This window comes from Peromyscus leucopus, chromosome 17 (assembly GCF_004664715.2).
Source record: "Peromyscus leucopus breed LL Stock chromosome 17, UCI_PerLeu_2.1, whole genome shotgun sequence".
NCBI lineage: Eukaryota > Metazoa > Chordata > Mammalia > Rodentia > Cricetidae > Peromyscus > Peromyscus leucopus.
The window spans coordinates 6324459-6338854 of record NC_051077.1 but is presented as its reverse complement, the minus strand read 5'-3'; the positions used below and the strand labels follow the sequence as shown (position 1 = coordinate 6338854).

The following is a 14396-nucleotide window of genomic DNA, read 5'->3' as shown; positions in this document are numbered from 1 at the left end:
TCACACAGGGATCTGGATCTCTCTCAGAAGCATCCCCATGGGTGTACACCAACATCCCAGTAAATTGAACTGGATCACAAGCCCTCAGTTAAACACATTTCTGACAAGAAAAAAAGAACTTTCCTTGATTTGATGAGACAGTTTATGTAGGGTGAGATAGATGTTAGAGTGCCATCTACTCTATCCAGTATGCACATGGTTCTTAGGGACTGCTCTGTGGTGTTGGAAACCCGACAAGAGGCTTAGGAGACTCAGAAAGGAAACTGCACACCTGTACAAAGGGGTCATTCCCCTGTCAGTTCAATGTAAAGCACATTCAACATTTAAACTTGCATTAATTTTATTAGACTATATATATAATATATATTATAGATCATATATATATTATAGATCTCAATGATTATCACCGGCATTATTATCCATGGGGAGTAGACAAAACTGTCTTCTTCATAGGCACAGGCCTTTTCCCTAGTCCTATAAACTGACACAACACAAGAGCAATCATTAAAAGCAAATTAACTGCTAATTAAATGTTCACCTCTTCAGCAGTGGAAAGACCTAAGCCAAAGAACGTCACCATCCTTTCATGGGTAAAGGTGTCTTTGATTTTCAAGACCAAAGGTTCACTTTAATGTAGCTGAGCTGTCATCATTGTAAGAGAATTCACTTTGAGTCGTGATCATTGAAGCTCTGAGTGTGTCTTGCATACATTTTCTGAGTATTTCCTTGATGGCTGGGCAATCTTCTGATACGACTTCTCTGTGTTGCAGTGACCCAAGGAGGCGTGTCTCTGGTCTCAGACATGTGTCCAGATCCTGGAATTCCAGACAATGGCAGAAGAGCAGGTTCTGACTTCAGGTAGGAAACAAAATAATGGCTTGGAAACGGAGTTATTTTCTAACATGTATACCTGACCTGTCATTTTTATCTCATTTGTCCTGTTGATGGAAAGACACAACTTGTCATTAATTAAGAATCTGCAATATTTGCACAACTCTGGACATAGTATGGTGATAATTTCCAGGTACCCTGATATCGATGGCTTCAGAACCTGAGTGAGGCTAAAACTTTGACTCTCAAAGTATGTAAAAAAAATTTGTCTTCAGATTTATAAATATACGTATGTTTGTGTGTGTGTGTGGTGTGTGTAACTTGATAGTCTAATGCTTAAAAATAAAGAACACAAAAATTGTATTATGGCTTTATGATTATTGCCTCAAATAAACTTTTAGGGTATCAAATGCTACTGTCCTTAGTGTCATTCACTCCAAGATGCTGCCCATCAAATAGGATTATGAAGAGCTGGAGACCCCTCTCTAGTTACTCTACCATGATGCAGCTGTGATTACAGAACACTCTTTTTCACCTCTTGTGAAGGGCTAGTAAACAAGAGTAATCTGAAGAAAATCAAGAGTGAAGGGCACAAGAAAGGAGTTTTCCTTCCTATAATCTGCCCATTTATTTGAGAGACAGACAGAATTAAGGCTACCAACATGGGCTGAAAAGCTGTGCCAGTCATGAAGAAGGGAGTCCATGGATGCTCAGTGAGCCTGGCACAGCAACAGCGCCATTAAAGAGGATGGGGAAGCAGGATGCTTGTCTGTGGGGTGGCTGTCACTGAGTTGATGGTATCACTAGAATTTCTGTCACTAGCTACACAGTGCTGTAGACTGGGTAAGTTTTCAGGAAAGCTTTATTTCATGTCCCAGTCTGGTAAATCTAAGGTCAAGATGCCACATGTAGCAAAGTCCCAAAGTGGTGTAGGTTGTTGAAGGAGAAATTGGGAGCCTTATTGAATGAGGGTGCCTGGGCCACTTCCTTCCATCCTGTCTGTCTCTGTTTCTGTCTCTTCCTCTCTCTCCCTCTCTCAGAGGTTTAGATAACACTTCTCTGAGCAGAGACTGGGACAGTGATTTTTATTCATATATATATATATATATTTAATTTTGCTGGGTATTTTTGTCATCATTGTTGCTGTTGACTGGACACAAGTTAGAGTCATATGGGACGTAGGAATCTCAATCGAGCAATTGCCTCCATCAGTTTGAACTGTAGGCAGGCCTGTGGGTATTTTCTCCATCAATGATTGATGGGGAAGGGTCCACTTCACTAATGATGATGTAATTCCCGGGTTGGTGGTCTATATAAGAAAGCAAGATGAGCAATCCATGGGAAGCAAGCATGTAAACAGAACCCCTTAATGGTCTTTACATCAGGTCCTGCCTCCAGGTTCCTGCCTCAAATTCCTTCCCTGACTTACCTCCATGATGGTGTACCATAACCCGTAAGCCAAATAAACCCTTTTCTCAACCATCCTGTACCCCCACGCCTGTTGGTTGATTTTGTCAGTGTTTTATCACATCAACAAAAAGGGAACTAGGGCAGAAAGAATGGGGTTTTGCTTTGCTGGACTTGACCATGCTGTTTGGGAAAGTGTCTTAGTTAGGGTTTCTATTGCTGTGATGATAAAATGAAATACCATGACAAAAGTCAAGTTGGGAAGAAAGGGTGTCTTTGGCTTACATTTCCAGATCATATTTGAGGAAGTCAGGACAGGAACTTAAACAGGGCAGGAACCTGGAGGCAGGAACTTACTGGCTTACTCCCCATGGCTTGCTCAGCTTGCTTTCTTATAGAACCCAGGACCACCAGCCTATGGATGGTACCACCCACAACAGGCTGGGTCTTCCCTTACCTTGTGGAGGCATTTTCTCAATTGAGTTTCCCTCCTTTCAGATAACTCTATCTTGTGTCGAGTTGACATAGAACTAGCCAGCGCAGGGAGTATTGTGAAAGGGTTTGGAACTTTGACCTGAACTCAGAGCTTGATGAGCAACAGCGGAAGCTCAGAATATACAGTTGTTCAGAGAAGCTCACATGATTGAGGCCTAGCTTGTGAAGGCTCAGTGGTAAGCAAATACTCTGCCAGAGATGTTCATGTTCTATTTTGTATCAACCATCTGTGGAGGTGAAACCTGTGCTTCAGTGGGATTATAGGCACTTGTCAGAAGAGATAGAAGAATCACCTGTGAATAGTAAGATGCCAGCATCATTGAGGCCAAGTCTTCTTACAAGTATTTCAAGGTCAGCACAAAGAAGCTGTGGTCCAGAGAGGGACAAGGCAGAAACTTGGTAGATACTATGCCCCCTATAGTACTGATTTAAAGGCATAAAGAGGTCATAGTGTGTAGCTGAGGCTTGTCACTATGTGGCAGGGTCAGCATCTCTCTGAATAGAGGCCAGAATGGCCACTGATAGAGAGGTAGTCTCCATTTCTATAGAGACCCCAGCAAAAAGGAGATGCCAGAGTCACAAGACAACCCCAAAGACAAGGTTTAGAGGAAAGTCAACCTGAGCTTGCATGATAGGCTGTATCTGTTTCAGAGGGCAGAGATGAAGAACACCAAATCAACCCAGCCTCTCTGAAGCCCAGAAGACCATCATTGAGTCCCAGATGCTTCACAGTGGGCTGTTTATGCTATTAGGTTCATTTTTGTTTGATCAGATTATAACTGAGTCTTGGTTCTGTCTTAGACAAGGAAGGTATGTAAATTAAAATCCATGGATTTTTAAGAAGTCATTGAACTTTTAAAGTGTTCAAATTCCAAAGTTGGACTGTGTTTTATGTTGTGATATTAATTGCCTGACCTGGGGCAGTGGAAAGGTAGTGTGCATGTTGGGGCAGTCATGAAAGGAAGATAAAATCTGCTTCTAGAAGACACCCACAGTCCTCTGTTTTAGTGTCTTAGTTTTCCCAGGTCTCTGTGTTGTTCACATTTCTCCAAGCATGCAACAACAAAGACTTTGGAAATGGCTAGAAATGAAATCTGAAGAGTGTTTTTATTTTATTTTGAGATTTCATAAGACTTTATTGCCAGACCATTTTTCAAGGAAAAAAGACTTTTGCTTTCCACTTGTGTGTTTCTTTGTCTTGCCTGAATGAGCATCCAGGAACCTTATTACAAGGTTGGTTGGGAATGGGCACTATCTATGGCTTCTTTATTCTCAAGTTGAAGAGGAAGGAATTCTGATTTTGGTCGAGAGTGTGATTTCAGCTCTAAGTTTTTCATGGTGACCTTTATTGGGTTAAGGATGTAGTGATCTATTTTGTATTTGTCTGGAACTTTTTTTTTTTTTTAACACAAACAGATACAAGATTCTGTGAAAACTCTTTTCTACATCTATAGAGATTATCTTGGCTTACCTGCTTAAATTGCTAATACAATGTGTTAATACATTGATTTCTAATGTATTGATATCAGATTCAGTGCTAAAATTAAGGCATCCTGTCTTTTTTCAGTGTTGTGGAAGGAAAGGGAGTCTCATGCATGCCAGACAAGCATCTGCCTATGGGCTATATGCACCACCTGACATTATTTTGCTTCCATGTTGTTAGATTTCAATTTCTAAAACTTTACACATCTCTGACACATAGTTTCATGATGTATAATCTTATAAAGATTTTGTCTGGTTGTACTGTCACAGTAATGCTTACCATATTAAATTTAATTGAGAAATCTTCCTATAGAATATTCTAGAACAGTTTGTGCATACTTGGTAATGGCTTTTCCTTGAATTCTGAGGAGATTTACCAATGAAGCCACCAGGAGAGGGGTTTTCTCAAGAAAGGTCTTCAGCCACTGACTCAACAGTCCCTTCATACATACATCTCCTTTTATTAACTGTTTATAGTTTATATCTTTCAGAGGATTTTAAATTTTCATTCAAGTTGACAAAACATAGTGACACAAAACTTTCCATAGTATTTTCTACAGTTTTTACCTTGAGTTTTTAAAATGTGTCCAATTAACATTTTTATAAATAGTAATTTTCATTTTTTAATTAGCATATAACATATTAGATTTTGTTGTGGAGTTTTCAGTCATACTCAGTTTTGTGTTGAGTCTCCTGTCTTCATCTACATCTGTTCTTCAATACCTCTTTGTACCTTCCCTCTCAGAGGAATTTTGTTTTCACGTTGCAGTGTTATATTACTACCATTTTGTTTTCTGGGCAACTCTTTATCTGCCTTTGTGGTCCCCTTTCTAGTTTTACAATTACATATACATACAGACATATGCATGTAAGAAAGAACATGTAGATTTTTCCTTCTGAGTCTGGATTATCTTGCTTAATGTAATCGTATCTAATGGCTTCCATTTTCTGCAGTTTTGATAATTTCACTTTTCTTTATGGCTTCATAAAAAATCCACTATGTGTATATACCATATTTCAAATACTAAACTTATTTATATTTTATTTTATATGTATGAACATTTTGCTTGCATGTATGTATTTATACCATGTACATGTCTGCTGCCTTCAGAACTCAGAAAGGGGGTGTCAGATCCTCTGGAACTGGAGTTGCAAATGGTTGTGAGTTACCATGTGGATGCTGGGAACTGAAAACCCATGAGCCCTGCAAGAGTAACTTGTGCTCTTAATTACTGAGCCATCTTTCCAGCCCCTGTACCACATTTCCATTTATCCATTCTTTGGGATATGGGTATCTGTGTTGATTCCATTTCAGAATCTTTTAAATCAATAGTTGTATGACAGCTCAGTTTCCTTTTATTCACATTTTCTGTTTTGATTGAGTGATTTGACAAGTGGTGCTATTGATCCTCAAAAATGACAGTAACCCTGCTTTCCCTGAGTTTTCTGTTTCTTTGGCTGCAGTTTTGTAGATTGGGTCAACATTTGCTTGCTGATTCTTCTTGTTTGCCCCAACCCTTTGAACCATGGGATATCTGCTGTTCTCTTGTCTCATTCATTTCATAGTTGAGGAGGTCAATGATCTAAGATCCTTCTTCTTTGCCTCTCTCTGTTACCATTCTTTATGTTGTCCTATATAGTGTGTATATAAATCTTTCCCTCTGGTGCATGTGCATGCAGGCAAAACACTTACATACATTTGTAAATTTATTAATACTACATTATTGCTAAGAATATATTAGTTCCTATTAAGCATTTCTTCTAAGTTACCTTGAAAAGAATTTTTTTTTTCCTATAAAAACATGTTGTTGCCAGTGCTAGGAGTAACAGAGGGTTATGCATTCCCACATAGTTCTGTACCACCCACCACCTCTGTCCCTATTTCCAGTTTTCAGTAATATTTCCCACTCTGAAATCACACTCATTAATACTGAAGTGTCTCATTGGAAACATCTTTAAGCACTGGGAATCTGTCAAACTAATGGTAATAGATAGGGCTTCAGAATTGCTCAGGTTTTGTTAGACAACTTTACTTCATCATTGGCAACAAATATAGTTTTTTTGAAGTTAAAGATACATTTTAATGAAAATTTCTGATGAAAAGTATAATCTTATCAATCACCATTTGTCAGTCATCCAGATAAATAGGCACTCAGTGGATAGGCAATCAGCCACTGGCTCGGATGTCAATCACATATGTCTTTGTCCTCATGACTGACACCCCTGAGATCTCAATCTGCACTGGAGAGGCACTGTGGATTCAAAGGATATATACAGTAAAATCCCAAACTATTCTTGCTTTACCAGGGACTTTCTTAGGTGGCCTTGGCCTTTTCTGTGTAAGGCACACTGTCCTTGCTTGAGTGCTGCATTCACCATCTGGCAACACAATAGAAAGATCCTGTTACGTCTTTATGTTGATTTACAAGAGCTTTGATTTTACAGATCCCCTGAAAGGGTCTTTATTCGAGGATCAATGGGTCACTCCATGAAAAGAGATGCCTAGGCCTGCAAGCTGGGGCTCTACAGGCCAGGACTGAAAAGTCACTATTCATAGATGTGTTCCATTGTAAGGAAAGTTGGGTGGAATTGAATTGAAGGTCATCGGTACCCTGAGTTGTTATTGTGCAGTGACCACTGGCGTCAGATGCACATGACCTGTATTTATTGATGATACTTGCTGTCTGTTTTCCATGCGTCTGGAGAACCCATGTGTGTTCACAGACAAACTGATACACCCTGGCCCAGAAAAGATGCCTTGAGTCTTGGATGAAGTGAGATGTGAAAGCAGCTAGTCCAGATGTTTCCTACCCTGCTGACGTTTATAAAAGAAAGGGGATATTTTTCATTATTTTATAATTTTAGCAGCTCTTTTAGTGGAAATCAGTTCAGTTCTTTCTAAATTCTTATAACCAATACTAATGACTATTATATAATACAGATGAATGCCTGATGTGGTCAAGATGAGCTGGACTCAATTGTAGCTGATGCTACTATAATTATATGTAATTTGGAGCTGCTCTTTGTTTGAAGCGGGCTTACTTTATTAAGTTGATAAAGTATTTGTCTTCTAGTTTTGTTTGAATTATTATTGTTTCCCTGGAAACCTTTGTGGTTTTCTTAAGGCAATCTAAATATTAATTCCAGGGTTATCAATAAATTATTTAGTTAATGGAGCCTAACACAAAGCTTTCCTGTTTGAATTAAGTCTGTGGGAGGAAAGTTTCCAAAGTATTTGTTAGCATTGACCACTGTCTAAAAGACAAAGTATATTCATTAAAAGCGAGGAATTATGAGTAAGATTGATGTAGGAAAGAAGGTGCTGTGTTAGGGGAGGATCCTGGCCTCTATTGTCTGTGTATTTCCCGTCCTGGGGAGAACATTCCTCCTCCATGTGCACAAGTGCAACTCTCATCACTTTTTAAAATAATTTCATTTTCACTGATGGGGCCTTCATGCCTTCTAAGCAAGGACTCCACCAACTGCACTACACCCAGCTCCCAGGCCCACCCCCACTCTTTCCCTCATTGCTGGGCTAGAACTTAGAACTCGGCATATGCTAGGCAAGCACCCTATCATGACCTTCATCCATAGTCCCTGGGTGCTATTGTTGTTAGTTGTTTATTTGTTTTTAATTTATTTGTTTGATTGTTTGCTTTGCGATTAAATCTCGATGTTAAGCCCAAACTAGTCTCAAACTCATCACTTACCTGCCTCAGCCTCTGCAGTACTGGGATGTGCATAAACTCCCTAAGCTAGCTCAGTGAATAGGTTATTTCAGAATAAGTCAAGTTAACATGCAACTATTAGGGTGAGCCTTGATTTTTGCTGGTTTGTTTTTGAGACAGGGTGTAAAGGCCAGGTTGGCCTTTAACTCGTAGTTACTCTCATGCCTCAGCCTCTCAAAGTACTGAGATTACATGTCTCTGCTACTATACTCTATCTTTCTGTGCATGTTTTCTTCTTCTTCTTCTTCTTCTTCTTCTTCTTCTTCTTCTTCTTCTTCTTCTTCTTCTTCTTATTCTTCTTATTCTTCTTATTCTTATTCTTCTTCTTCTTCTTCTTCTTCAGTTGTAGCAGAGATGAATTGATACCTTGGGACTCAGGCAAGGCAAGGGCTCTACCACTAAGGTAGAGCCCCAGCCCTTACAAATGGAATCTTTAAACTTTAAGGATTGTTGTGGCAAGACCATGTCTTATCTAGGACTTGCTGCTGGATCTTGATGATGGCAAGCCTCTATCAACATTAGTTCTTTCTAAACAATGATGACTATAGTGACTGCATTTTCTTTTTCATGGTGACCTTGATGGACCACTGTGTCCCACAGTGTAAATTTCTCAAAGCAGCCCACATTGCGAGGAGGTCCTGCCTTCAGCCCTGTATCCCAAGCAACAAACACACTTACCACTGAAATGGAAGAGTTACTGAAAGCATACACTGTTGTGACTGCCACCTGAGTAGGGCTTTATGTTCCCATGCACAGTGGGACAGGTTATTTGTGTATATGGTTCCTAATCTAAATATTAGAAAATGTTTATCATAGGTAAAAGAAGGAAAACTGAACAAAGGGATCTCCCTGAATCCTCTGAGCTCACAGCTCCTCAGCAACTCCAGTACTTCACCCAAGGAACACTCCTGAACACCACTCTGGGCTGCCTGGACCCAGATTCCTGAGCTCACAGTGCAGCATAATCACCATTCTTCATTTTCTGTCTTCCATTTTAATTTCAGAGTCCCACACTTACCCAGCACAGCTGTCTGTAGCTCCTCACAGCCCAGCCCACACCCCCTGTATCCATGATTCTCGCCACATGTAGTACAGAGACAGCTCACATGGAGAGAGACAAGGATCTCAGAGTAACAAAATTGCAAAAATACCAGGATGCTTTTTCTGAGGATGGCTGTTCATTTTGTAAAATGGAACATGGCTCTGGGCAGGCTCCTGCGGTCCCTCCCCACTCAGCTCTTCTCTCCACGATTCAAAGTACTCTCACCCCAGCTCTCTACAGCCTACCCAGCCAGCCTTCCCAGCATCTGCGTGCCTATGACATTTACTTGTGTTGCTAGAGTTTTGTTAAATCATGAGGTCCCGAAGGGAAGGGGACAGGCCTTATTGATTTTATCTCTTATTGCTGTGCCCAAGTCATGGTAGACACTTTTTATTTTCTGTTGAATTGGATTAAACTGAAGCTAACAAGCCTGTCCCTAGGGATATGTGATCACAGCCTCATTAGTACTGTGTTAAGCCAATTAAGTTAGCCACTGCTGGTCAGGGAATGGATTAATGACTCTTTACAAAAAAAAAAAAAAAAAAAAAAAAAAAAAAAAAAAAAAAAACTATGACCTATACTAGAAAAGAAGTTTGGAGATTGGCAGAGTAACGTTATGACCCAAAGGTCATATATGATTTAAAACTGATGGGAATGTGTTGACGTGCTAATAATTTCTCTTCCAATACATAAGCACTATTTAACCCCAAGGTATAACTTCGAGTCTTCCCTTTATTTTGTAACTGTTCTTTACAAAGTTGCCTATAGCAGATGGAATCTGTTGCTATCAGATGGAAGGAGGAATTGAGGCATGTAAAAGAGAACTGACATGATCCATGAGAATGAAACAAGTCAATCCCTATTTTGATGAGATGTTGGTCACTTCCGTGGCCAGAGAAGGCTGTGTTCCTTGTTCCTTTCCATGTGGCATATAGTGATGGTGCTTAGAGTAACTCCGGCAATGCCATGATGTTCTCTTCCCTCTGCACCTCTGTAAACAATCCATAGAGTCTCTCAGCTAAGGGACAAGTTTGGCATTCTTCCAATGAACACTGATTCCCACTAAATCTGTCCCTGAATTATTTTTAAGTAAGCAAAGGGGGGAGGTGGGGAGGTGAGAGAAGTGCCACTCAGCTGTGAGCCAAAATCCTCATGTTCTTACTGTTTGCTTGTCATGTGGGACATTATGTTCTCCTCCAGGAAGTGAATCTGAGAGGCAAAAACAGGACTTAGTGTTGGTTTTGTTTGTTTTTGAGACAGCCTTGTTGTGTATTTCTAGCTGGCCTTTAACTTGCAGTGATCCTCCTATTTCATCATCTCAGTGTTGGGGTTATAGGCATGAAACCCTTCGCCCAACTTAAGGCCTTGGCGTTGTATAAACAGGCGTAATTTTGTTACCTCTCCTACTTGTTAATCTATTGATTCTTTTGATGTTTTCCCATTTTTAACTCCTTATAAGGGAAAATTCAGTTGTACTTATCAGATAGGAGCAGAATGCACAGGCAAATCTCTGTCTGCTATGTAATCATGATTGCCCCTTTAGAGCCTCTGTGTTCCTGTGACTGTTCCCTCCCTACCCTCCCAACAGACCTAAGGGATGTGGCTTCCTATCTGACCTTATGATACAAGCCCTGTATCTTTTGCTCCCATTCAGGGCCCTATCCTGCTGGGGCACCTGAGGATGACCCTTCGTCCTTCTTTACCTCTCCTACACTCCCCAGGTCCATCCTAGCACTGGCCACCATGGAGAAGTCTATGTGTGCTTTTGTTTACAAGTTTAACTAGCATGGTGCTGGGTTCTTTCCCCTAACGAGGGTGTAACCTCCATAAAGAGGACAGCTTTGTCATTCATTATCACTTTCTCAGTGTGGAACCCAGCGTGGGGCTCACAGTGAACATTTGGTAATTACTTATTAAATCATTCACTTTCACTTTTAAACGAGTTACATATTTACATATTGTAAGGCAGTGATAAATGTCAGCCCAGGATGCAGACTTTTTATCCATGGGTAATTTTTCAGGACCATCTTCATTCTGTATGAGAGAGCTACTGTGTGGATACACAAAGATGGGCGTCTGCACCTGCCAGCTACCTGCAGATTATTTACATACAGCATTGTTCATCTTAATAACAAGAGGGGAAAGGTAATGCTATTCTGTCATTAAAGGACATTGAGAGTTCAGTATACTTTTCCATTATCCTTATCAATTAAAAAAAATCAACTTACGCTGGGTGGTGGTAGTGGTGGTGGTGGTGGTGCACTCAGGAGGCAGAGCCAGGCGAATCTCTGTGAGTTCGAGGCCAGCCTGGACTACCAAGTGAGTTCCAGGAAAGGCGCAAAGCTACACAGAGAAACCCTGTCTCGAAAAACCAAAAAATAAAAATAAAAATTAAAAAAATTAAAAAAAAATCAACTTACTAGTAAAAGAAGACTCTTAGAGGTTACAATTAAGACTATTTTCAAAGTTTAATAAAACTCGGAAGCCTTGGGTTGGTTCATCTCTGGACCGGGCTCTGCTTGGAAGAGATTTGCCTCCTTTTCTCTCATCCATCTTCACTCAGTGTTTGAAAGTAGGACTCAGTCAAAGAGCTGTCCTTATTTTTCAAAACTCAAGTGTTATTGCTCCAGCCACTGCCTATGTCAGCAAATGGTTTCTTTGCTACTCTGTTAACTAGTGGAACCGAAGAGAAAGTGATGTGGGGCCTGGCTCATCATTCTGTGCAAATAGAACCAGGTCAGTAGAGTTGTCTGTAGACTTTAAAATCTGTTTTTGAGTCTGCAACAAGAATGCCCCTTCGCTGCTCCAAAATGTCTTCAGGATTAGAAAATAATTGAAGGATACAACACATTTCTATAGCCTCCCTGGGAGGCAAGCATGTAGCTTTCTAGAAACTTGCGGTTGCTAAGAAACGAAACAAGCCTAGGGAAAGCATTTGCCAAAGATTACTGTTCCTCTGAAGAGTGACAGTCCATCTTTAAGGACTGCTTGGAGAGGTACCATTGCCATGTTGTCCTCCTTGCCCTGGGAAACCTTTGTGTATCTCTAACAAAGGGCACATTGAGATTGTTTTAGATGTAATTCATCTGTCAAAGGCTGCTCCAATGACTGAGGGTGAGGAGATTCTCAGACGTTCTTCGCTTTTCGGTGTTTGTAAAAGTGGCATTATTTTGTGTATTTTTGTGGGGGTGTATAACCATTATTTAAGCATGCATTATTCTGTTAGCTTTGAAATGCAAAGGACAGCTGATAAACTAATTATTTGATTCCATCATCATCATTAGAAGTCCTGGTCTGAGGACAACTCCAACGGGAGTATACAGTAGTCTCTGTTTCTGGGTTCATCATGTAAAAAAAAAAAATGAAGTGAAATAGAAAACATGATCATTTCTCTTCTCAGATGGGACCCTAACTCTTAGCTATTCTTCCCTATCTATATAAGAATAAGAGTTTCTTATTCAGAAACACCAATGACCTTTGGGGCCAGGGAAAGCATGTGTGACATCAGGTTCCAGGACACCTAGAAGACATTTTATAGTATAAAAGCTTGGACTCCTACATCACTATTCAGTAAATTTGGTTAGGGTCAATCTCCTTGCTTCTCAGTTTCCTCTTAAAACCTTTCAGGGTCTCTGATTATTATTCTGTTTTCCTCTATTCCTCTGCCAGAAATTAAGAAAGAGTCTGGCAGACTTAGTGGTCATTGGTCTGTACTTCACAGGAAAAGGCCCTAACTTATTCTCACCATTTTGATCCTTGCAGTTAGACACAATCCAGCTGCCTACTGTCTCAGCTTAATTGGAGAAGGTGTGGGTACTAGGGGTTTTGAAAGTTTTAAACATTGTGGTAAATATAATGCTCACCATTTTCTTTTGAAGTGTGTGCCATTAAATTTATTCCCAGGACTGCACAACCCTCACCATCACTCTTGTTCAGAATCCCTTTCTCTAGCAAAATTGACACTGTACTCCTAAAACAAAAATGTCATCCCACATACAGCTCATGGTCGCTGTCCCACTTTCTGTGTCTATGGATGTGACTACTATGTATATCTTAACTATCAGTAGGCTAAGCCCTCATAAGTATCTGATGTGCAAGCAACATCAGTAATCATTGGATGCACAGTTTATGTCACTTGTAAGAAGATATTAGGAACACATGATCATGCTATCATGCAGGGCTTGCATTTGAAAATCAGTGTTTGATACCAAAAGTGTTCTGTAATGTGAAAAGCTCCTATTTGGAAGCCTCTCCATATTGTCTGTTTACTACAGATTCTGTATATAAGCAGAAGTTGGGAGCAATAAGGGTGGCTCATTTAGTTCCCTGTGCAAAAGTATTACCCCTTCTTGGCCTCCTTCAGATAATGTCCTGAGAAAAACAATAAGGAAGCAATGAGCTGGGGCGGTGAGCAGTTCTGTGTGCAGAAGTCCCTGGGATAGCATGATGCAGGCTGTGCTTGGAACATGAGACATCTACCTGCTGAAACAGAGACACAGATGCCATTCAGAGTCCTAGAACGTGTGGCCTGGTCTCAGCTTGCTAGCCAAGGTTTGGTGGATGAAGAGGGTCAATGCTCACCTCACTTTCAGACACTGGAAGGGGGATCACCACAGCAACCAAACTGGTTCAGGTATTGGTGTCAGTGTAGACCTTTTTCCAGGCACCTGCATTTTCCATCTAATGGCAAGTGTTATCTTTTTTTTCTCTGTATTGAAATTGTCTATTTAATTACTGAAATGATGATTTGGCAAATGTTTAGAGCTGTGGTTTTCAACCTTCCTAACACTGTATCCTTTAATACAGTCTATGTTATGGTGACTCTCAACCATAAAATTATGTCACTGCTATCTTATAACTGTGAATTTCCTACTACTATGAATCATAATATAAATATCTGATATGCAGCATATCTGAAGTGTGACCCCCCCAAAGAGATCATGACCCACAGGTTGTGACATACTGTTTTAGAGGAAGATGTTTCTGACTGATATAGGTGATGGGATAAAAATGGAGGACAGATCTGTGTATGGATCATAAGTCACCACGCTCTTGATTTTGGCCTTGAACTAGAGCACTGCTTTTATTTCTTGTGCTCATCTCACTTCTGAAGCCAGTTTCCATTAGTAGCAATTCCTCCTGACCACTGTGGAGAACAGCTGCAAATTTGGGATGGGTAGGTCCAGCATGAGAGGCACCTACTTTCTAGGTGACATTTCAGTGGGTCTGGATGATGGCTGTGACTGTGGATAGGGCCCTTTTGAACAGCCACAGATAACTGCTACACATAGCTCTTATAAAATATGGCTGGCTGATTCCTACATTTCTACCCAGCAAGTGAAGAGAAGGGAGTGGGCTAGGTGGCTTTTAGATTTAACTAGCACCCACAGAAGATAAATGAGCCCAAGTCA

At 40.4% G+C, this 14396-nt stretch overlaps 1 protein-coding gene across 1 annotated transcript in view; it reads left to right on the top strand.

Annotated features, from left to right (window-relative positions):
* Csmd1 (CUB and Sushi multiple domains 1) overlaps positions 1-14396 on the top strand; it is a 1301483-nt gene that overhangs the window by 814710 nt on the left and 472377 nt on the right. The window contains exon 7 of the mRNA XM_028882070.2: positions 771-858. Within this exon, the coding sequence (XP_028737903.2) occupies positions 771-858 (88 nt within the window). The remainder of the gene's footprint in view (positions 1-770; positions 859-14396) is intronic.